Genomic DNA, 21,087 nt, shown 5'->3' with positions numbered 1-21,087 from the left:
TTTATTCAGTGAGTGGGCGGGGGGTTTCAGTGGCTCCCATAGATGCCGCCACCGAATACGTTGGTTAGCGGTTAAGCGCAGGCTTTGTTAAAGCGCGTTTATGCTCCGGCGGCGCCGTCACGTCGGCCAAAGCGCGACCCTACACTGCGCTTGACCGCCGACGCGTTCGGCGGCTTCGGCGCACTCTGACCGCACTGGCGGGGATACTTGGAGCATGTCTATATTTCGCGCCGAGTGCGCCAGCCGCCGCCGGCCCGGCCAGACTGATTCGGCTCCGCGGCAAGGTGCGCGTTGTGACGTAATTCAATAACTTCGGCAGTTGGGCGGAGCTGTTCTTTTCAAGCTCTCGGCTAATTTGATCCATTCACGGTACACATCTGAAGGTACATGCAAGTGGGCGAGAGAGCCCGATCCAGTGGACCCGTTGGATCTAGCGGAAGCCGTTGAAGCGTCGTGCGTCGGCTTTAGTTTCAAGGCGCCCACTTTAAACGCGACCGCCCTTGAGCACTTATCCTTTTTTTGTGGCAATAAAATAAATAAATAACTTGGCCCTTGCAACCGTGGGCCTCGACGCCGCCTGCTGCCTTGTGCAACCGCGCCGTTCAAGGAATCCCAATCTGTTGGCCCCAAAGCCCCGGCCAGCCTCCGATGGGCGCAACGCGCCGACCTTGTCCCGGTGCCTCGCGACTCCCCGCACTGGGATTATGATATTTAGTTTGCAACGGCTGCTCACTGAGGAAGGGGGAAACGACCCGCCGGCGCCTAACCTAGCCGTGCTCCCTCAAAAGCATCGCACGCTCTGTGGGGCTGAGGTCGCTGAAATGCAGGCCGGAGATTTTGCGAGAACTACGTCGTCGGGTTCGGGAACAGGATCCATCGCAACGCTGGCAAGATGTCGGTGCAAACGTAAACAGAGCGACGGTAGCGACCCCCAATAGATGCCTTCAACGTGCGGCGGCGATAACTTTCATTTCGGCAGCTGCTAGACCGCACCGCTAGCCGCCAGAAATCACGTAGTCTCCGTTTACGTCACGTTTCACATCACTCCGTCCTGTGACGTCATAAGAGTTCTCCGTGTCATCATAAGAGTTCTCGAGTTTGAATCGGAGCGACGGGAAAAACTTTTGCAACTTTTAATCCAAATTTCTTTGAAATAAATGCATCTTTCGCTGCCGGACAAGCGGCAACAAAGCCATGAAATGCCGAACTATCAGATTTTGCTAACGAAAAAAATTTGATAGGGTTCTCCTCAGTGTCCCTTTAACTGTGACTTCATTAATAAAATTTTTTAGTCAAGACCATGCTCCCACTTCTTGCACACAAAGAAAAGGTACGGCATAATAGGCGTTTTCAAAATCATGTATTTTTTCTGACATGCATGAGCATTACATGAAAAAAAAAAACGAGAATGCACTGCAGCTTTGTCGACTTTCTGCAAAAAAAAGGCCATTGGAAATTGGGGGAGCTGACCTACATACGGTGCCAACGTGTCTGAGTTGGAGACCTGTATGTGGGGCCTCCAAGTGCTGCTTTTAATTGTGACTGCATCGTTGCGCAGCTGTTGCTTTTGAGCGGTGGCTCCATAACGTCTGCTAGGCGTACGCATAGCGCGCCCAGTGCCACTCCATGTCAGGCGTCGGAAAGGGGCACTCATCTCCACATGGCTTATGCCAGCTCCCTTTGGGCTTGCACCTGTTTAGCAAATTTCACACAAAAAAGAGCGGCTCTGGCAGCTGCATGTCAGTTCAGTCTTGTTCCTCGGAAATCAAGGGAGCCGCACGTCCTCCAATTAGAGATATTTAACATAGCACAGTCCACTTCCTCGAGAAGCCACTGCACGTGCACAGATTTCCCTGAAGACGGCACCGGACGTCGGATGCCTGCCAGCTGTTAGCGTGCCTACCCCATTGGAACTAATCAATGAGTGCACATACTGGCGGTATGTGGAAGCTTATCACGCTATGATGTCTTGATACGCGTCATCGTGCCGGTTACAGCGCATGTACACCGTGGGTAGCGCGGCTGCAGGCACGTGGCAAGTGCAGCTCTGGGCCCTGCGCTTCTGCCTGCTTGCGTCTGTTGTCGCCAGCATGTGCAGACCAGTTCCGGCATAAGTGAGGGATTACAGTCGCCGACCGTTGATTCGGACTTCACAGGGACCGCGGAAAAGTCCGAATAAACAGGGGTCCGAAAAAAAAACATGTTCAGAAGAAAAAAAGAAGAAACCCGTTATTTTCACGTACTTTCTTGGGCTCGGCACTAGGCTTAAATAAATTGTGAATGTGCTGCTGCGCACTGCTCCGTTTATGTGCAGTCAGATCAGCCTGATTCTCAGAGAGGGTCGTGCGATCACTACAGGCGGCTGAAAGCACTGTCACTGCATGTACAAGGTCCGCGTGTTATGGCAGCAGCACACATGGCGCGTCATCGTTCAGAAATCTGACGAATGATTTCGTCATCGTCGAGTTCTGCGCACGTTAGCACAGCACTGTCATCATCTGAGAAACTGTCAAACGAGATGGTGTTCAGAATCGCAGTGCCACCAGTGCGCAGGTCTCAAAGAACATTTCCGTCGTCAGCGGGAGCACATTGGACAACGGCAGATCCTGGGCTGCCACGGGATCCGCTTCATCGCCATTTAGCCATTGTCATTGTGGTATATTCACCATGGTTGCCAGCATTCCCCGCTGCAGACTGCGCGGGCACTCTAGGCGCGATTATCCACCTGACGCAGTGTTTCCGTGTGCATAGTTGGATCACCACAACCTCAACACAGCACACAGGCAAACACCTGCGGCAACCAGTCGCACAAACTAAAAACATGGCCTACTTGCAGCGGCGTACACGAAAAAAGAAACGAATCAGCTGCTGGATTACCTTGGCAAGGCTTGGCTTAGGTGCTTAGGCGACTAAGCTGAGACCGGAACTGCTGAAGCCACTACCAAAACACGCAGAAATGATGATGAGCGGGCGTTTGCTGTAGCGCCACTTCTTGGGGCAGCAAGGAGGCACAGTTCAAAATAAAAATGGCGTTCAGTGAGTCGAACCATGCCAGAGTCGGTAGGGGCAAATGCTGTTGATTGAGTTGGCTCAAGGAGTGCCCGAAAAATCAAACGAGAGGTTGCACGGTGTCCGAAATTTCGGCAGTTGTTATACTTTACGGTCAATGGGGAGAGTGGCGGTGCTGCGAAGCAGTCCGAATAATCAAGCATGTCCGAATTTTCGGAGTCCGAAAAAACTGTCAGTGACTGTACAGGCACACGGCGCGAAGTCGAGCCTTCGGTTGCGGGCTCGCCGAGAAGCTATTCCGGAGGAGGCACGCTGAACCGAAACCACACACAGCAAGAGTTCCAGAAGCGTTATTCACTCTAGACAAATACTTAGAGATTTCGAGTACCAAACATTCAGATATAATCGATCATCGAATACTGTACTATTCGACCGAATATTTGAAATTATCACATATTCGCACATGCCTAGTGAAAAGGCTTGAAAAGTAAAAATACTTAGATCACAAGGACTGCTACACAACTGCTAACGAATGTAATGAAGAAAACTTCCAAAAAATTCTCACATTCCAGTTCATTCGGACATTTTCTCTTATCCCTTGAAGTCCAAATTGATCAAGTTTAATTATTTTTCTCAGGTTTACGACTACAGGTCCAAAGCCATGTACTCATCAAGATATATCAGCCTTCTGGACAACCTGGTCATCGAAGATGCTGATGTGGTCAACTGCATCATTGATCAGGTGACGCTTCGCTTGGCTTTGCAGTTTAGATTTGGCTTTCTCATTATGGAACTTGGGGGCCTGTATCTGTGCGTGTCTGCATCCTGCACTTTGTTGCTTTTATACTGCTTTCATATTATTTTGCTTTGCTAAAGGGACACTGAGGAGAAACTGAAGTCGGCTTGTATCGATAGAATACAAGCTCCTAACAAGAAGGCCACTATTACTGTCTAAAAACAAAGTCCTTGTTGGGGGTAAAAAATATAAGTACAGGTATTGCCGCCGCAGGGCAATCTCGCTAGTGCAAGCCGGATGACAAAGTACCCAGAAAGCTGACAGATGCAAATAAAGGTTGCGCATTTTAGATATGGAAGTGTCTTTGTGAAGTTTTTGAAGTTTTTGTTCTGTTGTCATTTCTTGTTGCAAATAACATGCTGAGCAGAATGGGTAAATGTGGTGTCTGCACGCTTGTGCTCATGCGCTTCTTTTCTTTCCTCCTGAATGGCACAGAGGTCGGTGGAGAGAATCGTTCTCATCGAGGCAAACGCCGAGGCCAGGGATGTGATGAGTAATCCTGCAACCATCCCAAGGAACTGCCGGGAGGCGTTCACACGGCAGGGAGACCAGGTGTACCGGGCTCCAGACTTCCGCTACTATTCTGCGGTTAGGCGACGGGCCGAGGTGCTGAAAGAGAGCATGGGGGCCCGAATACAGTGAGTGCCTCCCCTTGTCACTTAGCTACTAGCATATCTACTGGCTTATAACCCGCCCCTGCGTATAGCCTGCACCCCTAACTTTGAACTCCACGAAAAAAGAAAAAAAAGCCGCAGGTATAAACCGCATGTTACCTGAAAAAAAAAAAAATGAGCGCTAGAGAGATACAACTGCACACTCGGTGATCATTTCGTTTTCATAACATTTATTCAAACGACCACCACCATGTCACTGGTTATCAGATTCTCGATTGTCGCCGCTGTCACTGCTGCCATCCGAGGCTTCATCGTCACTCTCGAAAGGTAGTCGTCGTCGGAACCATCCAAGCTGTTGCTGATGGCACATTTTTTAAGCTTTTATGCACCAAGTTGGCCGGTATCGCTTTCTACGCATCCATGATCCACTGGCACAGCACTGGAATATCGGGCCTTCACACGTCTCGTCGGTGTGAGGGCGTAAAGGCCGTCGGCCAGCCACAGGGTATACAGCCGCTTCACATGTGCCTTGAACAGCTTGTTCAGGCACACGTCGAGGGGCTGTAGCAGGGACGTCGTGCCACAAGGTATTGTAACGAGGCCGTTGCCGGTCTCGGCGAGGCTTGCCTTCACTGCATCAGTGCAGTAGCCTCGGAAGGAATCCAGTTCGAGCATCGAGCATCCAGTACGAGCAGCAGCTCTGTGCCGATTTCTTCAGCAGTGGCTATAATCTTTAGCGTCTCTTTTGCTGTGAAACACTGCCGCCGAGTCTCACTCATGACTCCAAAACAGAGCAGGCAAGCTCTGCAAACTGGGGTGCAGTACACGAAACAGCGCCTGACACTAGGCTCAACAACGCTGGCTGAAGGAAATGTGGCCAATGGTGTGGGGTAGAATAAACAGGCTATGAATGTGGATTTGGCTATGTCTTTCGTTGGCCCCTCATAGACTTGACAAGCGTCGATGACGATGATAAGGATGACGGACTACACGGGGGAGTCCGTCAGGCCGACCCCCCCAAGAAAAAATTTACAGATAATCCGTCCCCCTGCTTTTTAAACGCTTTTTTTTTTCTTCAGATTTTGGTGCGGGTAATACGCGAGTAAATATGGTATACTCGTGTAAGAGCTGCACCCCCAACTTTGCAGCTGGTAATTAAAAAAAAAGAAAGTCAGCGAAAATAACTGCATAATTTTGCCTACGTGGTATGACTCATTCTGCTGGCAGCTGATGTTGATGACTGCCTGTGGCACTCGATAAGACAACGCAGGTCTCGTGCATGCCAGACTCCGCATGGAACTGCAAACACGTGGTGCCTCAGTGTTGCTAACTCATCTTGTACACTCAACATTCGCACCAGAAAAGGCAGTACATTACGCTGTGCAAAAACTAGAATGGGGTTCACCAACGCTAGGCGCGCCTTTCCTTGCGGCGATGCGGTGCCCGCCAGGCTCGGTCAATACACACCCTATATTACGTTTCAAACATCATGTGCAACGCTGTCAAATCTAGCGCCCTTGTTTGCACTGTTTGCATCCGTGACCAAAAAATAGTGCATTATTTGGAGTGAGTGAAACATAGTAAATGCTTTGCGTGTAGGCTTACCACATGACACATTTGTCATGATCATGATTAAATGCACTCTTATTGCTGGCAACACATTGTCGCTTCCTCGTGCCATAGACCACTCGGGCACAGAACAAGCGTGGAGTAACACGCCTCCTTTTATTTTCCCGGACTACTTCCATACCTTTCACATCGTTGCACCTGATGTATGAAATGGAGTATAGTAGTGCACCATTTACCGTATTAACTCGCATAATGCTCGCACCCCCCACATTGGCTATCAAAAATTGGAAAAATTTTTTTCCCCCGCATAATCATCGCACCCCCAAAATTACTGCCGCGAGCAGTCTCCTTGTTGTAGCGATCGCCATCTATTGACTGCGGCCACAACTAACTGCCATGGTTGGGCGCGCGTGCTACTAGGCGGCGGTACTGTGCTATCATCCGCTGCCACCGCCGCTACCGCTCATCCACTCACCACCGCTACGCCATTTTGCGATGGTGTCTCCAGCTCTCCGGTGTCTCGTAGGCCTCGTTTGCCCTGTTTGCGTGTTGCACCGTGCTCTTTGTGCCGCTTCGCCATGGGACGCTACGCAAGCTACACAGCTTAAGCTAAAAGCTATTGAGTATGCGTTGGAACATGGCAACCGCGCCGCCAGCAGACACTTCGGCGTCAACGAGTTTTGCGTCCGGTATTGGAGACGGCAGCACGACGAACTCAATACGACTGGTAAGACGCGCCGGGCCTTCCGTGGACCGAAGACTGGGAAATTTCCTGCCGTCGAATCCTCTTTACTGGAATATATCAAGGCTCGACGAGCGGATGGGTGTGTTGTGTCGATTGATTTGTTTGATACGGAACCAGGCGCTCGTAATCGCAAGAAAGGAGGGCATCCCGGCGCAAGACTTCCGCGCTAGTAACGGGTGGGCCACACGATTTATGCGGCGCAATGGACTCTCGCTCAGGAGGCGAACGACGCTTTGCCAGCGCCTGCCCGCAGCCTATGAAGAGAAAATAGTGGACTTACATCGATTCGTTATCAGGATCCAGCAGGAGAAAAACTTCTTGCTCTCCCAGATAGGGAACGCGGACCAAACTCCGCTGAATTTCGATATGCCCTGCAGCAGGACAGTCGAACAGACAGGCGCTCGGACTGTGCACGTCAGGACTACAGGTGCCGAAAAACAGAGGTGCACGGTCATGCTAGGCGTGACGGCGGACGGGCGGAAGCTCCCACCATACGTCATTTTCAAGCGGAAGACCCTCCCGAAAGGAAAGCTCCCCCCTGGTATACACGTGCGCATCCAAGAAAAGGGGTGGATGACCGCGGACCTTATGGTGGACTGGGTGAAGACTGTGTGGGGGCGGCGACCGGGAGCGCTTCTTTTTCCGTCGCTTCTCGTGCTTGATAGCTTTCGGGGCCATCTTCAAGAGTCGGTTCGAGCGAAGTTCAAGGAACTGCGCACGGACCTGGCTGTTATACCCGGCGGCCTCACATCAATGCTACAGCCTCTTGACGTATCTTTGAACAAGCCATTTAAAGATGACGTCTGGAGGCTGTACGCAGAATGGATGGCCGAAGGTGAACATGCTCTGATGCCGGGCGGCAAGATCAAAAAACCTTCCGTGGAGCTGCTGTGCAGCTGGGTATCAGAGGCATGGGGTATGATTGATGTAAACATGGTGGTTAGAAGCTTCAAGAAAACAGGAATTTCGAACGCCCTGGATGCGACCGAGGACCACCTGGTGTGGGACGACGAAGAAGCATCGGAAAATGAAGAAACCATCGATTCCAGTGTCGACACGGACTCTGATGAAGAGTAGAATTGCCTGCAGGACGTACGCAACGCGAGTAGTGACGGGGAGGTTGCGCACGGCAAATAAAGTGCTTTAGCAGTTTGAGCTTACGTTCACCCTGTACTTTCATAATGAAGGTAAGTTACGCTTGAAAGTAATGTTTTCGTTATATTTACAATTGCGGACCTGACAATCCTGTTCTTGCACCCATTCATCTTTGCATTTAACACTCCGAAACATTTGCTTGAAAATTTTCTCCACATAATTATCGCACCCCCAAGCTTCGCGTTGATTTTCAGGGAAAAAAAGTGCAAGGATTACGCGAGTAAATACGGTACCTAGTGTCGCTACGCCTAGTGTGCTTAACATCGAAGCCGCAGTGAAAGTGCTTTAAACCTAGTAACGGTTTACTCTGAAAGGTGTAACCTTTTACCAGTTTACTGTGACACAAAAACCTGACATTAAATGAACGTATTAATTTATTTCTACAGTGCCTTTGACAGTGAAATGCGTGGAAAAGCAGGCCAGGCGAACACCACCTCACACTGACCGCCGCGGGTTGCACGCGTGACGCGCCTCTCCAAATTGTCAGCCAAGGCGCCATTATTGTCATTCGAGTGCAAGGCCTTCGGAGGATTTTGACATTTAACTTAGAATCATGTGATGTTTGCCAGTAAACTGACCTAGCAACCTGTTTTACTTTATGCGGTCAATTTGTGCCGGTCGTTGGGTGCATGACCTATCATCCCTACTTTGATTACAGTCGACGACCGAGAATTCAGACGCCCGATTTATCACGGAAAGTCAACTTCAGTCTGTTCTCAGTGTCCCTTTTAAACATGCTGCGATTGTACTTCTACATACTGGCTCGAGCTGGTGTTACAAGCACCACTGAGACCTGCGCATTTCCACAACTGTTCTGATATCCCCCTCTACCAAATGAGTTAGTCGACGACCGAAAATTTGGATGCCTGATTTTTCGGACATGCATGATGATTCGGGCTGTTTCGCAGCACAGCAACATTGCCCATAGAGCCAGTGTACAAGAGTGCCTGAAATTTTGAACGCACCGCAATTTACTGCTCGATTTTTCAGACCCCGTTCGCACTTGTCACCAATACCCAAGCCGCCACAAAATGTGTACAGTGGAACTTCATTAATTGAAACTGCACAAGAGATTGAAAACTCATCAAACAAAACAAAATTCAAGCTTAAAGGGAACTCTTAAATTGCGAGGCTGAATTCTGTGTCGAGTCGGCATATTGCGCCCGCGTGGTTTCAAATTCGTACTGTTCTTGAATGTCGACTGCCGCACACAAACTTGGAACAATAGTCAGAGTTCGCGGAATTCATCTGTGCCGAGTCTTTCGTGCAGAATATGGGAACAGGTGGCAACGAAGCGCGGAAGGAAATGGCAGTGCATTTCAAAGTGAGCTCGGCGTACACGCTTTTCTGTTGTAAAACCGTAAACAACTGACGTTTCGATGACACGCAAGACGCCTCTCATTACACACAAGCCACTGCAGGGTGCATATCGCCGGATACGACTCAGATTTTGACTATACAGAAAAACCTCGTTAGTTCGAACTCGAGGGGGACCGGAAAATTGTTCGAATTAAGCGGAGTTTGAATTAACGAGCGGGCGCTAAAAAAAGCGGCCATCACGCCCGGCAGCACGGGCCGAAGCTAAAACAGGCATATCTGAGATCGTTATCTCTTACTACGCGCTACTACACATTTGCGGCGGGCGATTGCGCGAATTAAAATCATAGAGCCCGAATGTCGAAGGAAATAAAGTTAATTTGTTTATGCGGTTGGAGCTAACATCAAAATGCATTCGCGTAAGCAGCAAGCTTAATGATTAAATATGACACTATGCTTCAAAAACATGTTTATTAACAGCAGATTGGCAAAGCATATCAAAGAGAAAAATAATCGGTGATGCGCATTTGTTTTCGTTTTCTTTGCCGTGACTCGACAAGCATTGTCTGCAACTTGCCCAACAGCTCCAACGCAGCGTCCGAATTATCATCGGCGGAGAAGTAGCGCGCAGCCAGATCGAGTGCTGTTGCTGTTTCACATGCACTCGGCGGTGGCAATGGATCGTCGCCTCCGTCGGACTCGTCGTCGCTGTCAGCTGTGCTCGCCGCGCCCGAGTTGTGCGGCATCTGGTCACCGCAGGCCGCTTCAATAATCTCGGCATCGCTTAACGGCCGCTGTCAACGTCTACGAAGCTCTGGAAGTCAACACCCTCCGATAAAGCAGCGTAGGCAGGGTGCAGCGCGACGGAGTCATCACACTGAGCATCCAGCTCTGCCGTGCTGCAGGCTTCTGGGCCTTCAATGAAGCCGCACTTTCGATAACAGTTCGCGACTGTGTTCGCCTTGACAGCATTCTACGATGTTGCCAGCATGTGGCAGGCTCCGAGGAGATTGACGTCGTACGATTTGCCGCTGTCCATACACACAAGAATCCGTTCTAGGAGGTGGCGCCTGTACAGTGTTTTGAGGTTTTTAATAACCCCAAGGTCCATAGGCTGCAGCACAGCCGTAGTGTTTTTCGGCAGAAATGCCAGACGGATCGCCTTCAGTCCGCTGATGTCACAATGGGCTGAACAGTTGTCGACGAACAGAACATTCCTGTTCTGTGCCGCGAACTTCCTGTCGTGTGTGCGCAGCCAATCCGTGAAAATTGCTCGCGTCATCCACGACTTTCTGTTGAAAGTATAATCAACAGGGAGAGTTTTTAGCCCTTTAAAGCAGCGAGGCCTCGCTGCTTTGCCTATAACTAGCAAGCGGCACCGTTCCGTGCCAGTCGCGTTTGCGCACACCAACACCGTCACTCTTTCCTTGCTTCTCTTCCCGCCTGAACATGTGTCGCCTTTGTAACTGACAGTCTTGTTCGGCAGCAACTTAAAATAAAGCGCGGTTTCATCTGCATTGAACACATCGCTGAGCGAGTAATCGGCAAGGTAGTCCTTTAGTTGACCTGCTGCAACGGCTTGCGCCGGAGCCACCGTGGCCGGAGCATAGGCGGCGCCCGCGGTAGGATGGCTACCCGCGTGACCGCGCATCAGCCAAAAATAGACGAGCCAATGCTTCGAAGCTCCGGCAGCGAAAACCTGCTACGGCATGCACCGGAGGGTTGGTTCGGGCAACGAAATTCACGTCTCACCTCGTGCGTGCTGACATGCATGCTGGCTTATTTTTTTTCTCATCATTCTGCATTTTTTAAAATTTTCAGCGCATTGTATTTGCTGCGAGGTGACTTCTATATGCGAGGAGCAATGCCAGCCATCGGCGCCTAGTTCGAATTAACCGACGTGGATACCGGCATATTCGAATTATCGGGAGTTTTGACCCATTGAAATACACAGGGCTTTGCCGGGACCCGGCCGTCAGTTCGAATTAACCGGAAGTTCGAATTAAGCGATTTCGAATTAACGAGGTTTTACTGTATTCGCTAGGCCTAATTTTGAAGGCCAACGCCGAAGGAGCACTTGGTTCGGCCGTTTATCAGTTCTTATTGGTTCACCATCTTCGCATCATCGTTCCGAGCCGTTCGTTCTGCGGGCGTGTTCGCTTTTGTGTCCAAACTTTGTCCCAACCCGTCGGCAACATCGACATCGGTCCATCAGCAACATGCCGAGGGCAGCACAGCCAGGCCAAGCTTGTGAAAGCAGTCACCGGCCGTCATCCGTGCACACGTCGCACGGCGAAATTTAGTCATGAGGAGCTTCAGAAAGCGCACAAAACTCCTTCCTCCCTTTCCGCCGCCATATTGGCAACAAGTTTGTGATTTTTTCATTCAAATTAGATTTCGTCGTTTTTGCAGTCCCTGGAGGGTCCGAAAAGCTGGTCGTCGACTGTATTATGTATTTGAAGGATTCGTGGGAGCTGCGCTAATTCATTATATAAATTGGCTGGTGTTCAACCTGGCTGAGCCTAGTTTACAGAGCGGAGGCTCGATTAAGCATGGTCAGGCACGGTCTGCTGTGGTTTAACTTTATTGCACATCGGTGACTTGACTTGGTTGTTGCGTGATTAAAAGGAAGACTGTCTTATGGTCTGTAAAGTAGTTTGCTGCTGTTAGAATCAGGTTAACTTCGAAGTGGAGGCAATGGCAGCATCCGCTACCAGCTTCCTCTGTCATTCACACCGTTGCTGCCGCTGCTTCTCCAGATGAGCCTTTCGTTCATTTCACTTTTTGCTTCAATCTTAGCATGTTTTCTCGCTCTGTCCTTCGCCAATGTGCCCTGTCCACATTCTTGATCATCAGAATCATCAGATTCAATCAGCCACCTACGATACACAGCCGAAGCACTGGTTCCAGCGCGCGACTCTTCCTTGGCTATCCGCGAACGTCAAGCAATGCTTTGCGCTTTTTATTATCTTATCAGATGAACGGCGAGTCACGCGGGTCAGTGCAACTGCGAGCTGAGCGTTGAATCTTATTGTTCAATGCAGTTGCGAAGGCGAGCAAATACAGCCGGCTCCGCATGGCATAGCTCCACCGAGGTGTGGCGAGTCACATGGTATAATGTCACAGCCACACCCCCGCTCCCCCGCTTGAAGGTCATTCTTCAGAGCGACATGATCTTGAGGTTTTGCATGGGAGGAGTTGAGCTTCTGCTCAAAAAATGCGTGTCGCAGCAGAAAAATAAAGATGCATAATAGGGCTCTCTGTGGTCGGAAAAATATTGCAGAAAAATTTTGTTCTCATGTAAGGGCAGACCCTGTAAAAACTGTGGAAAAAAAGTGCCGCCTTTATATGACCATATGCAGTTTCTGTCCAGTTTTTTTAAATTAGCGATGTCCTGCAATTCAGCTTTTGAAACTGCACAGTGTGTGTCTGGCACTGGTCTCGTGGTGCGGGAATTCTATTTTGAATTTCCTCTTGGTTTAGTGCGTTTCTATGAGCTTTGATGGCGCGTATCTGGGCTGTTTGCCATTTTCCTCGCTATTGTTGGAATGCGTAGTGAGAATGTGAAAGGCAAGCAGGAAGGGTTCAACTCCGTGGCCGCTACGGCCACCCAGACACGGTCAGCATTCTCACAATAGATAAAAGTAATGATGCAGTGCGTGGCCTGCAGCATTATCTGCGCTGCTAAAAATAAGCTTGTTTGAAACTGCCAACAATGTGTACGTGCATTTTGTGACCCTGATGGCCATCCTCTTTTGATAATAACGAAGGCATGCTTCTGTCGGGGAAGTTGGAACGCGGAGCAAGGACAGCAGTGCTCGCTGGTGGCCCGTGTTTTGTGCATTGTTCATAAAGATACGGAAAAACATTCCGATGAGTTATTTCCTTCTGAACAAATCTTGCAAACGAATTATACCTTTTGACACTTGCTGTCGTTGGAATGCTCAACACATGGCTTGGCAGAAAAAAAATGGGATGGCACTAGTGACTACTGCAGCATAACTTCTGTCTTCCAAAATATCTGTTGGTGAATAAGAATGCGGTCAGAAAATGTGCCGTGGAAAATTTCTGAAATGAGCAAAGTCTTTAATTGCAAAGTCACTCTTAAAATAGACCATTAAGTAGTACTGCTTTGATGATGTTCTGCCCTCCTTATCCCCCTAATTTTGACATTGGCAAGTTGGCAGGTATGCAAGCGGTTCTTGTCAGTTTTTGCCACTCCCTTGAAGTTCGAATTAACAAGCTTTGACTCTACTAATGCAGCAAAAGCTCATTAATTCAACCCTTGTTAATTCAGAAACCCAGATAATTCGAACTGCTGGGTCAGTCGTGGCCAGCGTCCATTAAGTCTATGGGGTTGCACATTTGCTAATTCGGGCGCTGTGGATTGGCACTGGTTAATTTGAACAGGCTTCCGAATGGAGGCTGCTTCCAAGCATGAGTGAGCGGCGCGGCAAGAGATCGTCGGAATAGCCCCATTCAAAACCATAATTTTATGCTGAAGAGTTCCTGGTGGCCCGCGCACCTCCGACTATGCCATGAAACGGCAGAGATGATGATGAATGGATGGCCCTGTCTATGCGAACACTCCAGCCACTTAGTTTCCGTTTCACTTTTCTGGTGCTTCGCGCCAGCCCTCAACAATGGTGGCTCGCCCAACCGGCATCAGTCAGCCGACTGACACTCTGGGCGCTGATTGGCATGTCGCTGCTGTTTCCTTCCCCCATCTTTTTGCTTCTTCCCACTTTGGCGCCGCTTAGCTGTTTTCTCTGCCTCCGTCCACATGATTTTGTTACTCCAGTGCTCCGAAACTGCACACTCATCACATGCCGTTCACTGTTTGTGCAATGAAGCCTCCTCACATGTGTGCCACTTGTGAGGTGTGTGATGCAGGGCTGGTGTAAATTATATCCCGTATGTTTCGTTCTTTAATCTGAAGACGTGGCCATAGGGCATATGTTGGGACTTCCTACATGCCGACAGGTAAATCATAAAGGCAACTGTCGTGTGGAAACCTGAGCAGGCTCCAGCTCTCAACTGTTGCCGCTTAGCCACCTAATGAGTTCTTCCCACCTGATGACCGTCGGTTTTTGACTATTCTGGTCCTGACCATAACCAGGAAGAATGACAGGGGAAGCCCTTACAATTTTGGAGCAGTTTTTGCTTTGATGCTCCTGACAGTATGCATGCAATAAAGCACTGATGGAAACATGAAAGATATTTATTGTTGCACCCTTCTTATCTCAAAAGCAGCACCCCGGGTCTTTCACCAGATAAATTTGCCATGATGAGTTAAGGGGGGAAGTGATCTTAGAAAAAAAAATTTGTTAAGTCACAATAACGAAATCTTCAAGAAACATGTATTTTTTCGTGCTGATTCCAAATATGTGATTCAATTTTATGTGAAACGAGGCTTTGTGCACTTATGTAGTAATGTTATGTAACTTCTTGCCATGAGCTTTCAGTGAGTCTTGCTGCTAGAAACTTGCTAGAACACATGCCATTGACTTGTATTGACATCAAGCTATGCAATAAGGGCAAAATTATTATCCTGCCTATCATAGAAGTAGAGTTACAGAGTTTTGAATTTGCCACTTCACAAACTGGAAGAAAAAGTTGTTTTCGTGATGCTTTCAAAATCCTGTAACTCATCTTCTACAACATCCAGGATGATAATTTTACCCTTATTGCATAGCTTGATATCAAGAGAAGCCTGGCATAAAATCTAACAAGTTCCCTGTAGCAGAATTTCTTTCAAACTCTCGGCAAAATGTTACATAACATGTCGCATAAGTGCAAAAGGGCTTATTGGACATAAAATTAAATTACATATTTGGGATACGCGTGCAAAAATACATGTTCCCTGAAGATTTCATAATTGTGACTTCATTATTAAAAATTTATTTCCAAGACCCTCGTAAGTTTTCTCGAGGTCATTCGATAATTTGAACTTTCGGGTCATTTGAACATTTTTTTGAGTCTTTTGAATTTACAAGCTTTTACTATGTTGCAGTAAGTTGGGTTGCAGTACACGTGCAATGATTGCAGTCTTTGCAATTTTTAAAATTCTTTCTGGGTTTTTTTCACAGGGAAAGGAAAGCTGAGATGGTGAGTGTGGACCAAAAGTTGCAAGAACTTGCCGCCAAGCACGCTTCGAGGCAGCAGGAGCTTCAACAGGCCCAAGCAGAGCAGCGTCGCCTGGACGCCCAGCTGAAGTCACTGAGGCAGCAGGAGTTTGATCTGGCTGGCCAGATCCGTGAGCTGCAAGCCGTCGAAGACCACGAGCCAACCAACATTGCTGTGCTGGTCAGTGCTCAACAGTGCAGCAGGAGTGTGTGCGATATTGGTGTTATGCGGGCAAGTCGGAATCCCCGTGAGCAAGTTGATTTGGATGTTACTGCTGCACATGAGTTGATACTTCTTCTCACAAGTTGTTTGCAGAACTGTGAAAAGTGGAGCTCTCTTGTCCAGTCAGGCCCCAGGAAGGCAACAAATAGTCCCTCAAATATTTCAGCAGTGTTCCGACTATTTTTAAACAATTATTGCAGTAACTGAAAAGGTAGTTCGGGAGGGTGTTTTAAAAGAACAGTGAGCGTTTCATCCTCTACGTTAGCAAAGGAAGGCCTCACGAATGCAGCACTGTGGAGGCTGTTGTTCGTAACATGACGTCTACTGAATAAGCCCAGTCTCCTGCTACTAGTGTCCTTTCTTCCTACGGATGGAGCCACCAGTTGCACAGTGAAGGGTGGGGAGAAAAACGTTTTGCATCACTCACTGTTCTGATTGGCTCAGATTGCCGCAGCCTTCATTGCGCTGTAAATGGTGCTGCAAACGGCTGTAAACAGCGCACAGGAAATTTTGAGGGCAAATTGAAGTTGGACGTATCAGTAGATTGAGGTGTTCCAATAGCAAGCAGATTATGTTCATTGAGAACCTGTGTAAGGCAGGAAAGGTTGAAAAACGGAATGCCGCATTTACTCGCATAATGAATCCATTTGTTTTCTGGTTTTTTCCAGAATAGTTGGCATCTATTTGGGTGGCGGGTTTATTATGCGGGCAAAAAAGTTCAAATTTCGTATCGGGACTCGAAATTTTGTATCGTACATCCACACACGTCAGCCCCCATCTGCTCAAACCTCCGTCCATCATCAACAAAAGCAATCGTTAGCTGCATTCGTGTGACGGAGGGGTGAACATTGTTCGCTTCAAAAGGTGCTTCCTGCTCCATGGTACGATCTGACGATTATTTGAATAGTGGTCAATGACGTCAGCCAATTGCGGTGAGATAAACTGAACACGCTTAACACAGGTCTTGAAGGTCAAGTGCGTGTTTTTTTTTTGCGCGGGGTTAAACAAACTCACAGGACGATTAAGAGTGTGTAACGCGTATGTTTAGTGTTAACTCTGGTGTGAGAAAGATGAGGCATTTTCGCTCCCAACCCCGAGCTCGCAAAGTTGCTTTGGGGTTCTGAAGGTCCAGCTTGTCCATAACTTTTCAGTGTAGAGGATGTTTTATAGTGTTCTGGTTGAACTGCTACGCTCCTAACCGATGCTTTAGCAAACGGTGCTTGTGGCTCATCTCAAGTTGTGATGCTTGACTGTTGGCAGAGGCATGCAAGGAAAAAAAAAAATGTGAACAGTATTTTTAATTATGAAACAGTGTTGTCCTTTCTTTTTTTCTGGCTTCTTTGAAGTGTGTGACTGTTCACAGATAAGTTAGCACTTCTTGCATTCTGGATTACATCTGTCATCAGTTGGATAGGCGTTGTCTTTTGTTATGTAGCATTGCTCACAGCTTGAAGTGACCGTAGGAGGTGCACTGAAACCACGGCAGATGAAGCTTAATTTCCCTGTTTCGCAGGTGTGTCGCTGAACCTCTGGAACCATACTGTGGAGCATTAGTTTTGAGGATGATGTTGACAGCCATTCAGAGAATGCATTAACCAATCGTGGCTAGTGTCACTTAAAAAGTGATTCTGGCTTCTGCGTCAGTTTTCTGCGAAAGCTTTTTTTTTTAATGTGTCAACTGAAGGGGAAAAAACATAGCACAATAAAAAGACGAGGACTAAGAAAGACGGACACACACAGCACTATGTTTTTTTACATGAATCATGAACCAACAAGTTCAAATATCTACCCTTCTGAAGGTTTAAGATTTGGAGCGCCACGTTGAGATCCATGTGGCACAATCCAGCATGCAAACTCACCAGCATGAATGTCAGAACATTGCCACTTTTTGTGCGGAGAGGTTGAATTGGGGTATACTGGGATGCAGTGAAAATGTACTGGCCATGACTTCGCTTCTTATTAACGCAGGAGAGCACCCTCAAGGAGTTCAAAGAAGACATCGGCAACTTTGAGAAGAAACTGGCAACTCTCACGGAGCAGCAGGCGGAGCTGCGCGCGGAGGTGAAAGCTAGTGCTGCTAAGCTCAGAGAGCTGGACGCCCACCGCAGCTCATTGCTCAAAGTCAGCAACAGCCTCAAGGTACTGTGCGGCATTGCTCATCAAGGGGGGAACATTCTGGAAGGTGAACCTTGCACAAGTAGACAGTGAGTTATGGAAAAGGGTGCTGACACCAAATCTTGGTTGTCTGTCTGTTCTTTGTAAAGATGCGTGAGGCATTAGTGACAACTGCGGAGTCACTGTAAAGACTGTACTTTAGCTTTACTTTCTGTGGCTGCACGTGGGTTAATGCTAATGAGTAATTACTCTTTAATTCTGAACGTAATCCACTTTAGCAGATTCTGCGAAGCACATTGGACTTACTTCGGGGGTAAAATTTGCACTGTGGTCAACTGAAACTTTCCTGCATAACAGTGACTAGTATAGGGATGTGTTTCATATGTGAGTGCATTCGTTGTGCAAGTAAATACATCATGCATATCTTCCTGTTCCATTTGTCTGTATTGCAGTTTTGTATTACTGCTGTTAAATGTGTGCAGTATGTCACTCATTTTCGGTTTCTGTTTTGGCTGCAGGCAAAGTTGATCGAAGCTGACATGGAGCTGCACAAGGTCAAGACCCACAAGCGGAGCCTCACGGAGCAAAAGGAGAATGTGGAGAAAAGGCAGTCCGTCGTAGAGAGTGACCTCAAAGCCATTGGCCAGCAAGTTGAAGTAAGTAGTCGCCGCTGGCCTAGATTGGCACCGGGAAGCTGGAGTGGGATGTGGCAGTGAATGGGAACAGTTGCTGAACAGAGTACAGAAATCAAATGCATGTTCTCTTGTTCGGAATGGTGCGCAAGACAGCGCACATAAATCACCGTTTGGAATTTACCCGTGCTCGGTTATTAATTTATATTCGAATTTCTTTTCTCCTGCTGTCTTGGTTCCAACAGCCAAATGTGGTTTCAGGTCGCCTGAGACACAAAAAAATTGCAGGATATTCACTGCTTTGTCATTTTATGTCACTCCAGAACTTACTCCAGCAGGCCACAAGAGCCAGATAGAGGACAAATGAACAAGGCGCTGTAATATTAGAGCTTTTTATGCCTCATGTGGCTTCAAGTGCACTTAGGTGCCACAGCCACTGTTTGACTGTGAAAGGCAGCTGTGAAAGGTGTGGATGGCGCCAGAGCCGTGGGTAGTGTGTGCCCCGTACTGATGCCCGTTCCCGGCAGGATACACGGAGGCCCAGGTGCAGAAAAAAAGTTTTTCGTTTTGGCAATATTTCTAAACTCATTTTTCGTTATGAAAAAAAAAAGGAAAAGATAAGCTAACTGAGCACACATTTGTGTTGCTCACAAAATTTAGCTCTAGAAAGGCTGCTACAATGCTAATATTGTTTGTAATATTGGAACGATAGTTTTCCTAAGCTGACAGTTCACTGAGAAAAATGGACTCTGAAGATTGAAAATCACCCCCTTCATTTTCGGCACTCCAGTGTTCAGGAAAAGCCCCCAACCGGATAAAGAAATTTGGCAGAGATGGTCCCAGTAGTGATGTAAATCAACCTCTCAAGTTTCAGTGAAATTGAGCAAACAGTTCAAAAGTTCACTCTTTGGGTAGTCCTGAGAATGACTTCACGAGAGAGTTAATTGTAATTAAATAACACCTAGACCAGTTAGCCTGGAATAAAATGCAGTTTTGAAATCTGCATAAAAGGTTTCATGTATATGCCAAATTCTGTTTCATTTTGTGCATAAATAACAAATTGTTTTAATTGCCATGTCTGCCTCATTAATGCTTTTGAAATGCCTTGTGTGTCATGACAAAGAATTACCGTTTAAACGTACGTAAGGGCCGCACTTTTTTTTCCAGATTTGAGGGTCAATATTCTGTGTGCGGCCCATACACGCGATTTTGAAAAAAAATATTTTTTAAAGTGAAAACAGACCAATTAGGAAATTAGCGGCATTAATTCTACATTCAATCGCCACTCGCGGTGTATTCCGACTCTGAGCTGGTGCTGTGCTAAAAAGTTCCACCCTATAGCTGTGCTCTGGTTGCTCTGATGCACGCTCTTCCACAAGAAGTCGCGTAGCACATCTGCTGTACATGCGTAGCCGTTGAGCAGCTCTTCTTCCAGTTCGGGAAACTTGCACGGCTTGCCTCGAAAACCGCGCTTTTTGCAGCTTGTGTTCCTCAGTGCATCCTTTCGGTTCCACCATCGTCGGATGCACTTCTCGGCCACGTCAAATTTCCTGCCCACCGCACGCTTGCCGTGTTCGACAGCAAACTTCCAGCCGTCTAGCTATTAAGGTGCTTGCCCATCGTGCTAAAACTATAACGCTCGGCAGCAGCAAGCGAAAGCCACAACTAAGGTGAGCCACAACTCCCGTGCCTTTGACAGCCGCAAAACGCTGGACCTGCTGATACTGATGCCGATATGAATATCGGGAGCCGGCGGGGGCTCGTGGCGGAGGAAAATGTTGACGATGATAATAATGAGCCACGGCCTCTGGCGCCATCCGTGGGCGGCACCTGGAAGCTCCTGTGCGCATGCGTCGCCTCTGCGATCAAGAGCACTGTTGCTCGCACCTGAAGCCGATCTCGGATGCCAAGGCACTTGCATTTCGAACTCTATTCCTGCGTGGGTCCTGTGCAAAGTTTGGGTGCGGCCCTTACAGGGATATTAATTTTTTTTTTAATATTTCTTTCTGGAAAAACAGGGTGCGGCCCTTACATGCGTCTATATGGTAACACACAATCAATGTTTAGTGTCTGTACCAGTTTAAGTGAAGTGCTTACAACTGCAGTTTGGTCGCAGTTGTCATTGCCCCTCCATTGCCGCTTGAAGTTGATCCTGGCTGGCTAGTTGGTAGAGCAGCGGCTCCGAGCAGTCGGTGACCCAGGGTTTGAGCCGCAGACACGTAATGTTTCACTGTGGCCAAATGGCTGCACTCATGTACCACATTACCGTTTCCTAATGACAAAGACACTACTTTCACTGTTCACTTCCAAACTGTGATCGTGGAGCTCTTCTTCATCTTGATGTCCCAGGTCTGAATCGAGCGATGGAAAAAAAAACCTTCAGTTTTTAAATCCAATTTTGAAATCTGCATAGAAATTAAGATAACCCTTTATAAAGAGCGAAGCAATCAGCGTCCCTTTAATCGACTGTGGTTAGGTACCGATGTGTGTCACGACGATCCTTTTTAAACAAACCAATTTAAGGTGGTACACTTATGCTAAGTGTTGATGTCAGATGGCATGCATATCGTAAGCCTTTACTCTTTTGTTCCTGCAGGAGCTGACGCAAGCAGCGTCCAAAATTGCACCAGAACGGGTCTCATCTCGAAGGAAACTGGAGGTTATTGCAGCAGAAATCAAGAAAGTCGAAAGCCAGTTAGCGGTGGACGAAAACAGGTGTGCTACCCTGGTCTAAAGCAAGTGTTGTAGTATACAAGGCCCTTCACGAGGGGCATTTGTGATAAACAC

The 21,087-nt window shown here is 47.9% G+C and overlaps 1 protein-coding gene across 2 annotated transcripts in view; it reads left to right on the top strand.

Annotated features, from left to right (window-relative positions):
* Positions 1–21,087, top strand: part of SMC6 (Structural maintenance of chromosomes 6) — a 63,484-nt gene that overhangs the window by 24,814 nt on the left and 17,583 nt on the right. For both annotated transcript variants that reach the window (XM_077640984.1, XM_077640985.1), the window contains exons 14-19: positions 3,647–3,751; positions 4,241–4,443; positions 15,295–15,511; positions 17,522–17,692; positions 18,187–18,324; positions 20,897–21,015. In XM_077640984.1, coding sequence (XP_077497110.1) covers positions 3,647–3,751; positions 4,241–4,443; positions 15,295–15,511; positions 17,522–17,692; positions 18,187–18,324; positions 20,897–21,015 — 953 coding nt within the window. The remainder of the gene's footprint in view (positions 1–3,646; positions 3,752–4,240; positions 4,444–15,294; positions 15,512–17,521; positions 17,693–18,186; positions 18,325–20,896; positions 21,016–21,087) is intronic.

The sequence above is a fragment of the Amblyomma americanum genome, chromosome 10 (genome assembly GCF_052857255.1).
Source record: "Amblyomma americanum isolate KBUSLIRL-KWMA chromosome 10, ASM5285725v1, whole genome shotgun sequence".
Classification (NCBI taxonomy): Eukaryota; Metazoa; Arthropoda; class Arachnida; order Ixodida; family Ixodidae; genus Amblyomma; species Amblyomma americanum.
The sequence above is the reverse complement of the archived record's forward strand: the minus strand, read 5'-3'. Positions and strand labels throughout refer to the sequence as shown.